Here is a 19182-nt window from a genome sequence, read left to right on the forward strand (position 1 = left end):
ATGTCCCCTGCATTGGCAGGCGGATTCTTAACCGCTGTGCCACCAGGGAAGCCTCTAATCACTAACTTTTTATTGAGGGTCTCCCATGTGCTGGCCTGGCAAGGGGACACAGACATGAAGGAAGCATGCCCTGGGCCTCCAGGAGCTCACAGGCCTGCAGAGAGAACACACATGTGAGCAGACGGCATGGTCCTTCTGGGAGGCAGGGGCACAAGAGGTGCCAGTTGCATTAGCGAACAGTTAATCAGGTCAGGGCCACAGGTAGGAAAGCGTGCAAGGGAGAGAGCATGTCCGGCTGAGGGACCAGCCTGAGCAAAGGCAAGGAGCTGGGAGAGAACAAGGGAACAGTGAGCTGCCCTCCTTGTGGCTGGAAGCAAGACAGGGCAAGAAGGCAAAGAGCCTTGAGTACCAAGCCCAGGAGGCTGGTGGGTTTCCGGGGGCGACTGTGGAGCCTTTGCTGGTTATAAGCAGGGCGTGTGGTGCTCCCCTCCGTGGACACAGGGAGCAGACCAGGTCGGCTCTGTGTTCCTGAGCCCTAAGCCTCAAGGGGCCTCAGGAGAAGAACGAGATTCCATAGTCCCAAGTCTGGCCAAGCCCAAGGGGCCTGGGTAAGGAAACCCATAAAAGACCCAGGGCCCCAAATCTATGGAAATGGGCAGAACTGACTCCCACTTTCCATGCAACTCCAGCATCCTGTGTCCATTCACACAGCAAGTTCTCCCCATTCTTCCTCCCACTGCCTCTCCTCCCAAAGTGCACCAGAGGCCTCTTCCCGAGATTCGAATTCCTAGGGACCTGATGTTATCCTAAGCCTTTGGAATAGTAGGACCCAGATTCTAAGCAATTCTGAGCAGAGCAGGGAAGGTCTGATAATCCACAACCCCAGGGCTAACAGCTCCTTAAAAAGGGGGGAAAGGGACTTCCCTGGTGGCACAGTGGTTAAGAATCTGCCTGCCAATGCAGGGGACACGGGTTCGAGCCCTGGTCCGGGAAGATCCCACATGCCATAGAGCAGCTAGGCCTGTGCACCACAACTACTGAGCCTGCGAGCCACAACTCCAGAAGCCCGTGCGCCTAGAGCCCATGCTCTGCACTGCATTGAGAAGCCTGCGCACCGCAATGAAGAGTAGCCCTCGTTCACCACAACTAGTGAAAACCCACGCGCAGCAATGAAGACCCAACACAGCCAAAAATAAAACATTTTAAAAATTAAAAAATGTTTAAAAAAGGGGGGAAATTATTTTCTGAGTCAGCACTGTGCTGAGTGCTTCCACCCTTGTGATCTCACGTAACCAGGACAACCATCTGTTACCCTGAGGCCCAAGAGGTCAGTGACTCGCCCAGGGTCACACAACCTGTGAGTGGAGAGCTGGGGCATGAACCTGCCTTCTGGGGCTCTAGGAAGGGCTGGATCCTAGGACAGGGGAAAGAGGCAGAGGAAGAGAAGCCAAATATGGGGAGATCAAGGAAGGGCAGAGAGGGGAAAGGCAGCCAGAACTGGAGAGGAAGAGAAAGGAAAAAAAAAAGGAGAAAGAGTCAAAGAAGGGAGTAGAGAGAAGTGAGGCAATGAAAGAGAGAACGGGGCGGGGGTGGTGGGAGGGGAGGACAAGGGAGGGAGAGAGGAGACAGGACAGCAGGGACTGGGTAGCGACAGGACCTCAGAGGAGCACAGGCCTGGCCTCCTTCTGCAGCAGAGGAAACGGGACCAGAGAGGGTCCCCAACTTGCTGGAGGCTCCCAGGAGCATCATGTTGGCTTGTGGTTCATATTTCTTGTGGGCAAGAAATTGGTTTCAGACCAAAAATCTTAGGTGCTCCAGGGAATGAGAAGTGAAACAGTTTTTAAAATTACTTTATTTTTTGAATAGGTAATATATGCACATGGTATGAAATCCAGAAGGTACAAAAAGGGAAACAACTGTCCAGTTCCCTGTTACCTGATTCTTGGGTATTTTTCTAGGGATAGTCTAAGCAGACAAAGGCATAGAGGCAGACATAGTCTTTTTAAAATTTCACCCAGAAAGTAGCATACTAAACACATTGCACTTCACTTTGGTTGTTTTCCCCCCCTAAATCCATCCCATGTCCATGCGTATAGAGCTGCCTCGTTCTTTTTAATGACTATATAGTATTCCACTGTTTGGATGGACTGTGATAGTTTAACATCATGAGAGACTTCATTCATACAAAAGACTGCATGAACCACTTATGTCCAATTTAAAGAATAATTATAAAGTGAACACTTATGTAACCACCATCCGGGTCAAAAAATAAAACGTTGCCAGCACTACAGAAGCATCCCCCAAATCCCTTCCCTCTCTCTAGAAGTAACACTATCTTAACTTTTTCAGTAACTGTGTCCTCATTTTCTTTATAGTTTTCGCACTTATGTAAACACCTCTAACAATATAGTTTAGTTTTTACCTTAACAGATTTTAATCTTTATACAAAGAGAATCATAGTGTAAATATTCTTTTGTATCCCACTTCTTCTTTCCCACTATGTTGTTGCATGTAGCCGTGGTCTGTTTTCATTGCTGTATAGTATTCCATTGTTTAAAAAGTTACTTAACCAGTCTCTTATTGATGGACATTCAGGTTGTTTCCAGTCTTTTGCTATTACAAATAATACTGCAATAGATAAAATTTGCTAACTTACACATATGCAAGTGTATGTCTAGGATAAATTCCCCAAAGTTGAAATACTGGGTCAAAGAGCAGTGGTTTTGTTTTGGTTATTTTTCCAGGGACGCTAGAAGGGAGTGTCCACTGGAATAGTTGGGGGAAGATTTGAGTTAAAGGTCGTTTGCTGGGCTGGATGGACTGTAGTGCTGGCTCCAGGTGGCGGTTCTCATGCTTTCACGTTTGCTTGCTTCTAAAAAACATCCTTCAACAGTAAAGAACAAAACATATTTTTCCGCCTTAAATGAAAACTATGTAGGAGAAAGTCCTACTTCTGCAGAAGTAAATGTTCAAAGGGAAAGAAAGTAAAATGCTATAAATTCTTTCTCTATATTTAATTTTCCAAGTCTAATTTTGACTATTAAGAGAGTGATAGTGAAAAGAAAATCACCGCAACCAAATGCAGGCTGAGTCAAAAACCCTTGTGCACCTCCCTGTAGACACTAATAAATAGGATCAGAAGTTACCTAAAATAGAAATAAAAAGTCCTTCAATTATAAGTAATATGGAAAATGGTGGATGAATTGGGAGATTGGGATTGACATATATACACTAATATGTATAAAATAGATAACTAATAAGAACCTGCTGTATAAAAAATAAATAAATAAAATTCAAAAAAAGCACAACAGCAAATAGAGAAAAAAAAAAAGAAAATGGCATAGCTTTCGATCTTAACTCACTGGAAAAGAGACCAGATAATTATTTAGATGCTCTAATGTAGGTGCATGGAAACTTTTTTAATTTTAAAATTTTTATTTTTATTTTTTTATTGAAGTATACACAGAATTTTTAAAAATATTTATTTATTTATTTATTTGGCTGAGCCAGGTCACAGAAATTTTTGACTCACCTCTTTTGATGTCAAAGGAGACATATTTTTAAAAATTGAGGTATAAATGGCATATAACACTGTATTAGTTTTGTGTACTGCATTTTTAAAATTTTATTTATTTTTTTGTCTGCATTGGGTCTTCATTGCTGCACTCAGGCTTTCTCTAGTTTCGGCGAGCGGGGGCTACTCTTCGTTCCGCTGCGCGGGTTTCTCATTGCGGTGGCTTCTCTTGTTGCCGAGCACGGGCTCTAGGCGCACGGGCTTCAGTAGTTGTGGCTCGCAGGCTCAGTACTTGTGGCGCACGGGCTTAGTTACTCCGCGGCATGAAGGATCTTCCCAGACCAGGGCTCGAACCCGTGTCCCCCGCATTGGCAGGCAGATTCTTAACCACTGCGCCACCAGGGAAGTCCTGTACGGCATTGGAAACTTTTAAGTAGGTAGGTAGATAAATATAGAGATATTGTCACGTTGCCCTGGATAAAAGTTGTAGCAACTTACACTCCTACCAGCAGCACATGACCGTGCTGTTCCCCACCCCACTGGACGAGTGGGTGGCCATGTAGGGCTGGCCCTGCAGAGTGACAGGGAGGTCAGGCAGGCCTGAGTGGTGGAGCACCAGGTGTCCTTTGCCCCTACTGGGCTGGGTGGCTGATGGGGTAGGCTGGGTGCTATTGCAGTCACAGGGTAGACAGGCAACAGGAAACATGGGCACTGTGTCCTCGAAGCTGTGTCCACCTGGGGGACATGATCCCTCATCACACAGACCCCTCAACCTCAGCCCAAAGAGCTCTAAAAGGAAGGAACAGCACTCCCCTCACCCCCTCTTCCTAGCCACCGGTCCCCATGGGGCTTGACGGGGCATGTGGGAAAACTCAGGCCTCAGAGCATGAGCTGGGCAAGTTGACCAAAAAGAGCTGAGCCCGTGTACAGAAATGGCCGTCTTGCAACTTCCTCTCACAGTTGAGACACTGGGAGAGGCTCCTTGGGCCCCTCCGAGCTCCTCGAGCTCTGGTCAGAGTGCTGGGCTGGCTCTTTAGTGCATTAGGACATCCAACAAATATTTGCTCAGGGCCTCTAAGGGCCAGGTGACAAAACAAGCAAAAATCCCTGTCTTCCTGGGGCTTGTTCTGGAGCAGGGAAGGCAGGATATATGCAGAGTAGGTGAGAAGGCAGCAAACGCTATACGAAAGAGGATGACCCAGCTGGGGAAGGGGGCGCCATGTGCAGAGTGAAGAGGGCAGCAAGGGCAGGCCTCAGGGAGAAGGGGACACCTGAACAAACCCTGGGGACAAGTGAAGGAGCCAGCCAAGCAGACACCTGGGAGAAGAGCTCCAGGCAGGGGGACCAGCAAGGGGCCAGTGTGAAAAGAGCCAGTGGTAGGAGGTGAGGGAGGTGAGGGTCTGGTCAGGTAGGGCGCCGGGGGACGTTGTGTGTTGTGTGGAAGTTGGTTTTGATTCCGGGAGAACAGGAGCACCACTGCAAAGTTCATTTCCTTATTCAGATCTGAAGTTGGGGCCGTTATCATCCCTGTGGTACAGATGAGGAAACCGAGGATCAGAAGGGGCCCATGATTCAGCCAATCGCGGGACAGGCGAGGCTTAAACCAGGTCTGCTGGAGACCCTGGGTGGTATCCACCGCAGGCTCTCACCAAGTGCCGCAAGCCAGGACAAGGCAAGGCGAAAGGCCCAGCATCGGCTGAGGTGATGCAGTCAACCAGCATTAACTTGCCCACCTCCCATGACCCTGTGAATTTACTATCAGTGCCATTTTAATGACAAGGGTCACGTGGCTCAGCTGGTGAGGGGGCTGCCCAAGGACACACACAGCTGGCCAGGGGGTGGGAGGTGACTGCCACTCTGAGTGGCCCTGGGACATGGGCTTCCGCTGCTGCCTCTATCTCGAGTTTCTCCCATGGGTGTTTCCCTACCTAAAAATTGTCCTTGGCTCTGGCTTGTTCACAGGCTGAAGTCCAAAGCTCTGAGGGCTGTGCTGGAGCCCCCAGCACCCAGGAGTCCGGCCAGCATTTCCACCCTCCGCCACCCCGAGTGGACCAGCCCCACCCCCACCTCCAGCCAGAAGACACTACTCAACATTCCCAGAACCTCTTTCTCAATCTCCCACGGCCTTTGCTCACAGTCCCACCCCCTCCCACACCCTAAGATCTCCCTCCATCTTTTGAGGGCTCGCCTGCTCCAGGCTGTCCCCCCAGATTCTCCTCTCCCAGTTCACCCCCATCTCTCCCCAGCCTTGCTGAGTCCCTCCTTGCACTCTGCGCCAGCTCCTGCCCCCTGTTCCCCAGCCCCAGTGGCCAGTAGGCACAGATTTCCAGAGCGGCCTGACTTCCTGCATGCCCTGAATCCCATTGCCGGCCCCCCCCAGACCCTTGTCTCCTGCTGACCAGACCTGCACACAGGGAGCTCACCTCCCGGCCACATCACTCAGCCTCCGGCACCTCAAACCCACCGCCACCCACAGCGACTTCCTCCTGCTCACCACGGGCATCACCCCCCCACTCCCGGCTCACTCACTGAGGACAGGAGCCACTTTCCCCCTCCAGGCCCCCTCTTCTGTGAAGCCCCTGACACCATCCTCTTCTATCTAGGTATCCCTGGCTCCTTCCTTACGATTGGCTGTGTGGCCTCTGGGCAAGCTCTTTCCCCTCCCCGAAGCTCACATGCCTCAATTCTGTAGCGGGGCCAACAAGACCCAGCCCGCAGCATTGTACAGAGGGCAGAACGAGACAATCTGTGTGAGCCTTCCCTTTGTATACAGTAGGGTTTCAATCAGTCCACGTTTCCCTCATTGGCCTCCACAAATGCTTACTGAGCCTTGTGGAGTTTAGGACTATGGCTCTAGAGACCTTGACTCGGATACCATCCCTGCCCTTTGTTTGTTGAGTGGCTGAGGGCAAGTCACTTCTCAGAGCCTCAGTGTCCTCATCTGTAAAATGGGGGCAATAACAGGATGCACCTCACCGGGCCGTGAGAATTAGAGGAGCCCACATGTGAGATGTTCGTGTGTGACATGCACACCCGGCATCCCTTGGAAGGAGGAAGGCTCGACCCTGTCCCTGAGAGCTCAGGATCTCTGCAGCCCTCAGCTCCTTGGAGCTCCTGTCCCCTGGCCTCTCCAAAGCCTCCTTGGAAAAACTGAGAAATGTGGGGAGTCGAGAAGCTGGCGGAGGAGAGCCTTGAGACAGCAGCAACTCGCCCTTCTTTGCTCTGCCCATACTTCTCTCCTTCTCCCTGCCTGAGCAACCAGCTCTCAGGAGGGGAAAGCCAGCCAGAAAAAGGGGGCCCAGGTCTGGAGTAGGGACCTTGTGATAGGATGAGGGGGCCTTTTCAAAGAAGGAAAAGTAATCATTATTGAGCTCCCATCATGGGCCCAGCACACTGGATCTTTACAACAAAGCTATGGGACAGGAATCACCTCAGTTTTATAGATGAGAAATGGGTCTCAGAGCATATACTTAAACTGCTCCAGGTCACAAAGCAGAAAGGGCCAAAGTCAGGTTTGGGCCAGGCTTATCTTACTCCAAAGCCTGTGCTCTCAGCCCAAAGCTGCCCCAGTGTGTGTGCCAGGAGCAGGTGTCTCTGTGCATAGGATGGGAGTAGGAGGGCCCTGAGGAGGCCAGTGAGTGAAGGGCTGACTTGATTTCCAGGTTGTGGAGCCCAAGATTAGTTTGAAGCTGCCTAGGGGTCCCGGGTGGGTGTGAGGGGCAGCCCAGGGTGCAGGAGTAGGAGGCACGGACCCGGAAGGAGTTAAATGCATACGGAGCCTGAGTGAATCAGAGGCTCCACAGGCTGAGATGGAAATTCCCTGTGTATGGCGTGTGGTCACCCAGAAAAGGGAAACGGTGCTTTTCGGAGCAGAGGACGGTGGGGGCTTGAGCCCGGGAGCAGATGCCTGCCTGGGTGGGGCTGGTGAGGGCATAGTGACCGAGGAGGCCTGACCTCCGGGTGTGCTCAGGTCCTGGGTGGGAAGAGGGAGGTGAGGAGCCATCAGGCCAGACCAGGCCTGGTCATGCTGTGGTGTGTCCATGGGTCCTGACAGATGGATAGGAGTTTACCGGGCCCAGAGGAAGGAAGGGCACTTGACTCGGACCGTGGCAACTACTAGAGCCAAGGCACAGGGGTGTGACTCAGCATGGAGAGCCAGTCCCCCAGCTTTTGTTGGGGAACTCTTTCCTATCCCACCCCAATGGCACCCTCCTCACCCCGGGAAGCACTCATCACTTGTTCTTGGTGTCTCACAGCCGCAGTTTCCCTCTCGGAGTACTCAGGATCTTGTAACTCATCTGCCTTCTCCACAAGACTGTGGACAGGGCCATGCCCTAGTTCTAGAGATTGCTTGCACCCAGCCTAGGGCTGGCATCAAGTAGGTGCTCTGTGTTTGTGGAATGACAATTCATAGAAGAGGATTCTGAGGCTCAGAGAAGTTAGGTGAAAGGCAGCCAGCTGACTGTGGCTGAGTGGGGCTAGGGCTCTGCCTCAGCTGGGACTTAGTGGGAGGCAAGGAATGGGGCAGGGAAGGCGGCACTGGGCACTGACGAACCCCATCTGGTAACTCCGCTGTCCAAGGCCTGCTTCCCCCTCAAGCTTCGGGACAGCCCCGCTCCTGCCTTGTCACAGTGCTGGGAAACTCCTGTCCTCCTGGGCAGGAGACTGAGGGATGAGATGGAGCGAGGGGCAGTCAGACGGAGACAGAAGGGGACTGGATGTCAGGAAATCTTGAATCTCAGTCCAGACACTTTCTAGCTGTGTAGCCTGGGACACGTGACTTCCCCTGTGAGCCCGTGTCCATTTATGATGGAGATAATGGGACAGGCTTGTTCTGGGGACAGAAAGAACTGACTTCCTCTGCACCATCGCAAGGGAGTTCGTCTATTATTAGAAGTATTACTTATGTTGTCTGTTGTCTCTCCCTGGAATAGGCCCCTGCTACGGCACCATCCTGCCTGCCACTTCCTAAGCAGCGTGTGCCGTGGTCTCGGGTCCAGTGTCCGTCTGTTCCAGCTCAATTCTGACCTGCACAAGGGCCTGTGACCCACACCAGCCGGATGAGTGGGCCGAAACCGAACTCAAAGAGAGAGATGGCTGGGGCCTCCTGCCCAGAAACATGCCCCCTTAAGGCCCCAGGTGCCCCAAGTTCCACCACAGCACCCCAGATTACTTGACGCCCCCCTTGAAGGTCAAGGTCCCCTGGAGAAGCTACCCTCAGGCAGGGCCGGGCACCGTCATGGTGGCCATTGGTGCTGGAGCTTTTCCAGCGACGAAGGGGAACTGAGAACTGTGGGAATGTGCTTTGGGCAGGCCACGGTGGGCTGGGCCCGGGTGGGAGGGGGCTGCTCCAGGGAGCCCAGACTGATGGGGTCCTGGGGGGTGAGGAGTAGAAGGGGATCCCCCCCCAGGCAAGTGGCCATGGGGCCGGGGGTCACCATGAAGTACTGGCAGGTTGTCCAGAGAGACCTGGCCGGGCAGCGGGAGGTTGGGGAGCTGTGTGGGGAAGGAAAGAGGAAGCCATGAGGAGGGGGGATGGGCCTGCCGGGGATGGAGCGGGACTGGGGGCTGGGGGCCTGGAGCCACTTTGGCCGCAGCCGCTTCACTTCTCCCGGTTTCGGTTTGTAAATAGCGGCTGGCTCCGGGCAGGCGGGATGGGCCCTGCCCCTTCCGTGGCCTGTGTCCAGGGAGGTCCAGGTCTGAGTAGCTGCAGACACCCCAACCCTGGATTTGGGACCCCTGCAGGCACCAAGGCTGGCCCAGGGCAGGCAGGTTCCGGTGGGCCTGGTTCTGGGCAGCCCCGACCTGTGGTCACTGAGGTAATGCAGCTGGGACAGAACTTGATGACTTGGCCACATTGGGCTTATTTATAACTGGGCCTCCGTGGGCAGCAGCAGCTGCTGAGCCGCCAACTCAGCACTTAGGCTGACCCAAGGCACCAAGGCAGGGGACAGGACGGTGGGGGCCAGGCTGGCCTGATGGCCGCTCAGGCTGGGCCTCAGAGTTTTGGGATCCTCAAGGCCTCTTTGGCTGGAACCAGTCCTTGGCTGTCTATGATGGGCAGGCCTTGAGATTTAGGAGGAACCACTTGTGAAGTGGGCACCTCAGAACCTCCTGGGCCAAGTGTGTGGCTGAACTCAGTCCGTGGACTGGTCAGTTCCCAGGGGGCTCAGGCCTTGGCCTTCCTGCAAAGAAACTCTTCTTCCAGAGGTCAGATGCTGTCAGCAAACTCAACAAGAAGCAAAGTCATCTCCCCTCCCCTTCTTGCAATAGCAGCTTAAAAACAAAACAAAACACATTCGGGAACAGGGCAACGCCAAATCCTAAGGCCTCGCCTTAGGTTCGGAGAAAGGTTCGGATCCCTCCTGAGGCCCCTGCATCACAACACATGGGCACCCATCTCCTTGGTGAATGGACGGGAAGGGCTGGCCCTGCCCCGCAACCCCATTGCCTTTCTTCTGATGAAGAATGTGAGGGGGTATCAGACACTTTCCTAACGTTTGCAGGAATAAAGAGGATCCTAAAATTCTTCTCCTGCTTTGAATCCTTCCAGATCAACCTTGTCGCCTACCACTCTCCGTCTGTCCCATCAACACCCTATCTCCCAAACCCAGTCCCGGCCTTCCCACCTCCATGCCTTCTTCTAAGTCTGGTTCCCCCACCTGGCGTGCCCTTCTCTCTCCCCAGTCTCTCCAAGCCCCTTTCTGTCAAGACCTATGCCAAGCCCCCCTCTGAGGGTCCCAGCCTCAACCCTGTCCCCAAAGCTGAGGCTGTTGGGATGGAAAAATCAAGGGAGGTCAGAACTGGGGCAGAAATGGGTGAGGGATTTTAGATGATGGGTGCCATGATCACCACACAAAAGAGGAAATCAAGGCCTGGATCGGGTCAGGGATGGCCAAAGGCACTCAGTGAGCAAAGGACAGAGCTGAGACCAGAGCTCCCACCCTTGGACCTCTGACCTCCTGGACCACCTGCTCAGCCTTGAGTGATAGCCCTGCCTGGCCCCTTCCTCTTGGCGGAAGCTGTTGGGGACAGGAAGGATGGGGGCCTGCAGTGGAGGGGGGTGACTCGGGCCATTCACTGCCCTGGGTCGGGGCCTGGGCTGATGGGCCCACTTAGGCCCCTCTGGGCAGGGTCGGGGCGCCCGACCTGGAGCCACCCGGGCTGCAGCTGCCCCTGTTTCCACATCGGCAGTAGCAAGTCCGGCGCCTGAGAAAACAGGAAGCGCCCAGTCACCACAGGAAGCATGTGTGTGCAGCCTCCCCACCCCCGGCCATTGCAAAACGCCAACAGCCCCGTTACCACAGGCGCTGCACAGCGGCGGCCAGGAACGCTCCGGCCGCCAGGCCCGCCAAGGGGCCGGACAGACAGACTCCAGCCCTCACCTGCCTGCACTAGGCCACGGGGTGAGGTCCAGTGGTGGCCTTGAGGAGCCCCAGGTCTGGGCACGGGGGCCTCACGCCTTCCTCTGGGTTCTCAGCCCCATCCCCAGACACACCTGGGCCAGGCCTGCTCTGGCCACCATTAAATCCGAAGATGGCGTCAGGGGTTGCAGAGAAGCCATTTCTCTGACCTGGTGGGTAGCATTCGAGGACACTGCGTGCAGCCCTCGGACCTGCCAGGACTTGAGAGGCCATTGGCCCAGAGCCTGCCACCTCCACAACCCCAGGGAGCTGTCTGCTGTCAAGTCCACACCTGCCACAGCCTCTGCCCGGCCCCAGCCCTTCCCAACCGAGACTGTGCCGGCCCCTGCGGTCCTGCCCAGGCTAGCCTTTGGGGGGTCGGGGCCCCTCCTCGTCCCTCCCTTCCTGCCCTGACTCACCTCTCACTTCTGGGCCCCCCAGGCTCAACCTTTGGAAGGAGATGGGAGTCCAACAAGGCCAAGGCCCCGTGCCTGGGAGGCCTGTGCTCCTCCAGCCCCGGGGACAGCAAGGAAAAGAGAAGAGAGTAGAGCATTTCATGGCTATAATAAATCAAAGGGGGAAGTCGGAGCAGGAGAAATAAGAAACTTCCCTACCCTGGGCACAGGGACCTGCCAGGCGGCAGCCCCCGGCACCCCATGGCCTTCCCTCCTCCCTCCTGCATCCCTGGCTGGGGCCCAGATCTGGTGCCCTCTCCCCAGGCTGAGGCACCCCACCTGCCCAGAGATCCCCCTGGGCATCCAACAGCCCTTCTCATTGTGCATCCTGGAGGTCCAGCATCTCTCAGCTCTGCGCCTCCGTTTCTTCCAAATGGGCATGGAAATTCCCCAAGTCGAGTGCTCCTCTGGGGAGGTGAGAGGTCAGACTGGCCAGCAGAGAGGGCTGAAGACAGGTAGTGTCTCTCCAGACAAGGACCCTCAGGGCATGAAGAGGGGAGGGGGGTGAGACATTCTGAGAACTCCCAGCGGGAGAGTTGGACTGGGATGGACAAACCTCTGTGAGAGGAGATGGGAGAGCCAAAGCAAGAGGCAGGAGCGTGGAGCAGAGGTGGGGAGAGCCCTAGACCGAAAACAGGCAGGGCCTTGACCTCAGCTCTGTCCCTGCACTTTCGCAAACCAGACCAGAGGCCCAGGGCATGGGGTCCGCGGTGCAGGCAACAGATACACACAGCCAGTAGAGGCACCATGTCTTCCTGGACTGTCCACTCAGATAGAGACTGAGAGTGGAAACTTATTTTTAAAAAAGAGGAGGGGGAAGCCCACATATTTAAAAGGATACAAATCTGTATGAATTTTTAAGATAAAAAGAAGGAATTTCAGAACGATTTTGGCTGGCTTTGGCCCCATTATGAGTCATGCCTCCAGGTTCCCAGCTGTTGTGGAGACACGGGATACCTCTATTTGAACCCTCCTGAGACGGCGTGCTCGCTCCCTGACTCCAGGGGTCTCTGCTCTCACTGTGAGCAAACTCTCCTGGGCCCCTGCCCCGGGTCTCCTGCTGATGTCTCCTGGACAGCTGCCAGCCTAGAGCTTGGGGCTCCTGGGAGACAGCGGCAGGGTCTGGGATCCCTCTGAGCCCCTGAGATCACGCTGCTTCACTCACAACCTTGTCAGGCAGATGAGATAAGAAAGCGGCTGTGACTGTTGTAGTCCAGGCTGCAGAGCCAGACAGACTGGGGAGCCTGCAGTGTGTGACCCTGGGCAAGTGATCTCACCTCTCTGAGCCTCGGTTTCCCCATGTGGGAAATGCCTAACTTGAAAGTGTGCAATGAGGGACAAAGGAGGTCATGGAATGGGGCCTCGGGGTGATTGTGTGGCCGGCATCACACAACGACCGCCACTCCCATCTCCTCCCAGAAGCCCCCACTTCCTCCCTCCTTTCCCTTTCACCTGCTTGAGAACCTTTGCTCCCTGCTCTTCTCTGAGGCCCCTGACCTCACTCTGACCTGTCCTCATCTGGGAGAGTACCGGAGCTGGGGTTCCCAGCCCTACCCCAAAGCACTCCATCTGTGAGACGGAGACCTTAGAAGCCCAAACTCCTGCCCTCGCAGGACTCCCCACTTCTGCTTGCACACCTCCTGCCCTCCCAAGACACCCCCTTCCATCCTCAGACCGCCTGTTTTAAAAACTAGTAACATTTACCAGGCACTCTACGTACACAACATATTGTAATCCTTGCAGCTGCAGGTATTCTTATCCCCATTTCACAGATGAGGAAACTGAGGCTCAGAGGGGAGGAGTGACTGGTGTGAGGTCAGCTGGCTAGAGAGGGGCAGCGCTGAGCTGAGAACTCAGTTCTCTTGTCCACCAACCCAGGAGAAATCCTATGCAAACCATGAGGCAAAGTAGCACCTCTTTGTTTGGAAGAAGACTTTGAGGCCTTTGGGATGCCACTGCTGCCCAGGCTCATGGTCATGGCCTATTCCCAGCTCCCCTGCCTTGTCTCCATCACCAGAGTCTCCTGCTTCTCCTGGTCCAGATTGTAGGATGCCAGAGTTAGAAAAATTCCAGCCTCAGGTGCCCATGAGAGCAAAGAGATTATAAAATCCAGAAAGGCGAGCAACCTCCTGAATCAAATGTTCCCCTTGGCTCCCTGCCCTGGGCATGCACACCTAGCAGTGGCACTTAACTCCCAGGGGAGACAGGCCCAAGGGGGCAGTGTTTCCTGGTGGTTAGAATCAGGGCATTGCTGCCAGACATTCATGGGTTTAAATCTCAGCTTTGCAACCAAGAGACCACCCCCTGGGTGAGTGACTTAATCCTAATATGGAGAGAAAGATGCCTCTCCTGACCTGGAGATTTCACAGAAGGGAAATTTGCTTCTAAAAGCCAAGCTTCGTCATGCATGGCCTCATTTAAGCCTCATTACAGCTCTGACAAGTAGGTACTATTATTACTCCCATTTTACAGATGAAGAAACAGAAATGAAGGAGTCTTCCCAAGGTCACACGGCCTTGCAGTGGCTTAAAACTCAGTCCCGTGTGACTCCAAGTCAGATGCACTTACACTGCCTCAGGCAGGTTCCCCCTTCCTTTTTTCCTAGGAATTTTCCCTACCACTGCCAGCCCACAGGGTCAGAGGCCCTGAGTGGCAAGTAAACCTTGACTGGCTGGTACTCAAGGGTTTGGCCCTGCCCAGCTGTGATGCAGTCCCCAAATGCCTGACCGCTCTTGCTCTTGGGTTGGGCTGGCAGAGGGCTGCCTAGGCATATGCAAGGGGTATATGTATATGCTGCCCAGCTGCAGCGGGGACTCCTCCAGGCCCCTGCTGTACTATCTTGAGCCTACCCTGCAACTATGTTGGTGTCTGACCCTCTCCTGGAGGAGGGGTGTAAGCCCTTCCAGGGGGCCTGCAGGGTGAGGCCAGGAAACCAAGAAGTTGGGCTTGCGCTTCTCACTTACTTGGGCCTCTTCCAAGGCCATGGGAGAGGCCTCAGCAAATTTGTATTTGTGATTTTGTAATCTTTTTCTTAAAGAGGGCCCCCAGATTGTAGAGTTCCATTCCCCTCCCCACTTGCTTCCTGCTGGCTGGCTCTGTGACTTAAGGCAAGTCCCCCAGTTTCCCATCTATACAACGGGGATGAAGCCTGGAGAGTCAGCGGGTACAGCAGGGGCAATGCGAGGAACTCAGGGTACCCATCCTTTACAAAAGGCCCAGATCTACAGAGGGATTTCACCAGCCTGCACCTGTTCCATCCCTAACGGCCCTGGGGGGTAACTGGAGACTCCTACCCCCATGTTCCGGCTGCGATGACTGAGGTTTGGAACGGAACGAGCAGGCCGGCGCACCATCCCTCACTGCTCTCTGGGATCAACGCCCAGGATGCCGAGCGCCGGGTTGCAGGGAGGGGGCCGCTGGGCCGACCGTGGCTCGGGGAGTTGGGAGCAGAGGGTGCGGGGGCGGGCTCGGCGGAGGCAGCGTCCCGCACAGTCTCGCCGCAGGACCGACTTCGGCCCTTATCTGCTCGGGCAGCTTCCGCCCCCCATCACAGCCCCCGCCGCAGGCCTGGCCCCCGCCTCCGCCTCCGGAGGGGCCGGCCCGGAGCGCCCCTCCCCCGAGGCCGCCCGCCCCCAGGGAGCGCCCGAGCTGCCGCGGGCTGCTGCCCAGCCGAGCAGAGAGGCGCCCGGCCCCCAGGTGAGGAGCCGGAAGTGATAAATAACTCCTGGTGGGGGGGGAACCATCGCAGTGAGGCCCTCCCTGCCGCAGCGTGCCCACCCCAAGCAGACTAGACAGGGGCTCCCCATCCAGGACGCCTCAGCCAAATCTGGGAGGGAGATTAGGGTCCCTTAAAGCCCCAAGGAGCAGGAGGAGCGGTGGAGTTGGTCTGCACGGCGTTCTGAGGGACACGAGCCCCCCATCCACACACAACGCGCACTCGCGTCCCAGGCCCAAGCGTGGGAGGGAAGAGAGAAGTGGAGACACCTTTGAGAAAGTGAAATGCAAGCCACAAACTGGAGGAGACGTGAGACGTCTGACGTCTGCCATGTACAACCCGCAATGGATAACCATCAAAAACACATAAAGGACTCTTGGAAATCCGTGGGAAAAAACAAAAAACAAGTAATCCAACAGAAAAATAGATAAAAGACGTGAACAGGCCTTTTACAGAAGAAGAAAACACATTTGTCCAATGAACATGTAAGGGACGCACAAGCTCATTGGTGACGAGGGAAATGCAAATGAAGACCACAATAAGATGCTATTTTATACCATTTGACGGGCAAGAATTAACGTGTCTGACAGCACCAAGTGCTGGAGAAGAGGTGGAGCCACGGAATCTCCAGTGCATTGTTAGTCAGAGTGCAACTCCCTACAACCTCTGGGGAAAACAATCTGGCCTTATCTTATAAAGCCGAGGCCCAGCAGATCCCCCTCTAGGCTTAAAATCAAGAGAAACTTGGGCATGTGCTCCAAGAGACAGAAAGGAGAACATTCAAAGCTGCACTGTTCTGAACAGCAAAAATCTGGAGAATAACCCAAATGCCCACGGACAAGAGAATGGGTAAATAAATTACAGAGGATTCATTCACTCAGTGGCACATCGTTCAGTAGCGCAAGCAAATGAACCAGTTTCACCCCGTATCATGAATGAATCTTAGTACCCGTATCGTTGAGTGAAAAAGCCAGTCCCAGAAGACAAATACTTCCTATGAAGTTCAAAACCAAGCCAAACCATATCTCTACAAAAAACAATGTTGGTTCCTTCCTTTTCATACTTTTGTTATTAGGAGCTGACATGATTACCCACCTAAAAGACTCAAGAGTAATACTGAGAAATGATTAGAACCAGTAAGAAAATGTAGTTGGCTTACCAGGTATCAAAGGGATACATAAAAATAATTTGCCTTCCTGTGCACTACATTTAAAATGTAATGGGAAATATGTTCTTTTAAATACCCACAAAATGTAAAATACCAAAAAGTAAACTTATTAAGAGTTATGCAGGACCTATATGAGAACAATTGTAAACATCACTGAATAACGTAAAAGAAAACCTTAAAAGAGCTTTTTTCCTTATTTAAAAAGAAAGGCCAAACTGGACAGAATATTGTCTGTTATGTTTATTAGGGGAAAAAAAAGGACTGTTAACATTCAGATTCTCCCAAGAAGGAAGCAGTGAGATGGGATGGGGAAGGGGTAACAAGTAAGCAAATCTATGAATAAACATAAATAAAAGAGAGCCCTGCAAAGGCTCAGATTCCTGTGCATAGTGCACAGGAATTTCACCCCACTTTGTGCTCCTGAGGCAGGAGAGGGGAAAGGGAGACATTAAATTCATTTGAACAGACTTCTATTCAGGGTATAGGCAAGAGCTTGTCTTTCTTTCCGGAAGCCCACAGCGGGAATGGGGGCTGGGAGGGTGAAGAAGTCCCATTGTGTTCAGGGTACAGGGCTCAGGGCTCCAAAGACACAACACTGAGGGCCTGGACAGACCCAGAAGGCTTCAGAGAGGAAGCGGCCTTGTAAACGGGTGGGATTTCAATCGACAGAGATGGTGGAAGGGGAAGAACAGGCCAGGCCTGCCAGGGCTGGGGTGGGAGTTACAAAGGGGGTTGTAAAGGCAGAGAGGCCAGACAGAAAGTAGTGAGGCTGGGCTGCCCAAGGAAGAGTTGCTGAGGGTGGGGGAGGGGGCTGCTGTGGAGTCACTGGGGCATCGTCAGGCCAGGGCTGGAAATTCAGGGGAGAAAGCACCCCAGGAACTCACGAGGGAGCTAAGGCTGCCCTGAGAAGAACAAGCTGAGAGAGGGTTAGGGTCAGGGGTTCCAGAGGGGCAGGTCCAGTTTGGAGAGGCAGAGCTGGAGGCCACAGTAAAAGCAGCAGGGCCCTGGGTGAGCGCTCGGCTCTGCCTCACCTCCTCAGGGTGACCTTGGGCACCCTGAGCCTCAGCTGCCCTTCTACAAGAGCTTGCTGCCTACCTGCAGACCCCCACGGAAAGCCCTGAGAAGGCGAAGGCCTGCTTTCTCACAGGAGGCCATACTCTGGAAGCAGAAGTAATGTGCCCATCCCAGAGCCTCTAGCCCTTGACCGCCAGAGGAGGGGGAGGGTTGTCAGAGCATCGGCAATGCCAGTGCCAGGCTGTGCTGGTCTCACAGCCGTCGCCTGGTCAGTAGGCCCAGGAGCAGTCCCACCTTCTAGAAATAGGGGGCTGAGACCTGGTTGCTGAGAAAGGCCAGATCAGAGAAATTGGTCTGCAGCCCCTCCAATCCCAGACGCCTCCCAACCACGCAGAGCCAAGCAGTGTCCAGGCTCACCCTGCCCTGCTGTGGTTTGTCTGCCCAGTGCCACGACCCAGGAAGACCCTGAGGCCTTCAAACCAGTTGATAAATGTGTTGGAAAACATTCATCTGTGCTCAGCAAGGAGTGGAGAGGGGTGGCCCCCACCCTGTGTCTTTATCTGTTCTTTTCATTACTGTAATACTTTCTTTATACTCACGTGTCCACACATGTAAATAATAATAACATCTAATCCTCAAGTAGAACTTCCCATGTGCCAGGCATTGTTCTAAGTGTTTTCTGTGTTCATTCAATTTACACAACTACTTGATATAGCAATCCATTTTACAGATGAGGAAACTGAGGCATAGGGAGTTAAGTAAATTAATATATATATCATATATATTATATATTTAATTTACATATGATATATATAAAAGCTTTTACATATCTTTTTTTACATAATTGCATAAATTATGATCATATACATGTTTTAACATGTTTTTACAAAGTTTCCTTTTATATTTTAATATTTTTTTCTCCCCCCACCATGGAATCCATGGTACCATTCTGACGTGAGATCTTCTATATTTTTTATTTACTCACAATTATAAATGGACTTATATATGCTAATACCGATAATCACATGTACCTATACAAGTTTCCTTTTTATCGTTATTTTAAACTAGTGGATTATAGTAAAAAAAATTTCTGCATCTCTCTTTTCTCACTCGCCCATATTTGGAAGCCCCTGGCAGATCTAATTCACTGGTTTTCTTTGTTTGTTTTTTCCTCCAGAACTCTTCTTTTTATTTATTTATTTATTTATTTATTTATTTTTGGCTGCGTTGAGTCTTCGTTGCTGTGCGCGGGCTTTCGCTAGTTACGGTGAGCGGGCGCTACTCTTCATTGTGGTGCGCAGGCTTCTCACTTCGGTGGCTTCTCTTGTAGAGCACAGGCTCTAGGTGTGCAGGCTTCAGTAGTTGCGGCGCATGGGCTCAGTAATTATGGTACGCAGGGCCTTAGAACACGCAGGCTTCAGTAGTTGCAGCATGCGGGCTCAGTAGTTGTGGCACACGGGCTTAGTTGCTCCGCGGCATGTGGGATCTTCCTGGACCAGGGCTCGAACTCGTGTCCCCTGCAATGGCAGGCGGATTCTTAACCACTGCGCCACCAGGGAAGCCCCTAATTCGCTGTTTTTAACAGCCACACACTCGTCCACCCACTGTCTTTCTACTTGGCCCTCCCAGCTCATGGTCATCCTCTAGAGTCCCATCCCCACCCCCCAATACATTAGGGAGTCTGATGGTGGAAATTCCAGGCCAGGTGAGAGGAAAGGGCAGTGAGAAGGCAGCAAGTGGTGTTTCTAGCTGGGTCTTGCCCATCCCCTTGCTGGTGGCCAGCAGCCCTCAGCTCCTAGAGGCAGGAATGCTGTGTTATTGTGAAATCATTTGTATATTGTGAAGTGCTTTGCATATGATGGAGTGATTTGCATATATGGGGGGGCGCATCTTAGAGATCCCTGAGCAGCATC

The 19182-nt window shown here is 53.1% G+C and overlaps 1 protein-coding gene across 1 annotated transcript in view; it reads right to left on the reverse strand.

The window, feature by feature from the left end:
• The window catches only part of SPI1 (Spi-1 proto-oncogene), a 30397-nt gene extending 19232 nt beyond the window's left edge, over positions 1-11165 (reverse strand). The window contains exon 1 of the mRNA XM_082410844.1: positions 11013-11165. Within this exon, the coding sequence (XP_082266970.1) occupies positions 11013-11078 (66 nt within the window). The 5' untranslated portion in view covers positions 11079-11165. The remainder of the gene's footprint in view (positions 1-11012) is intronic.
• Positions 11166-19182: the final 8017 nt, after the last annotated feature.

Source organism: Balaenoptera physalus (genome assembly GCF_965194825.1).
Source record: "Balaenoptera physalus genome assembly, chromosome: 10".
Lineage (NCBI taxonomy): Eukaryota > Metazoa > Chordata > Mammalia > Artiodactyla > Balaenopteridae > Balaenoptera > Balaenoptera physalus.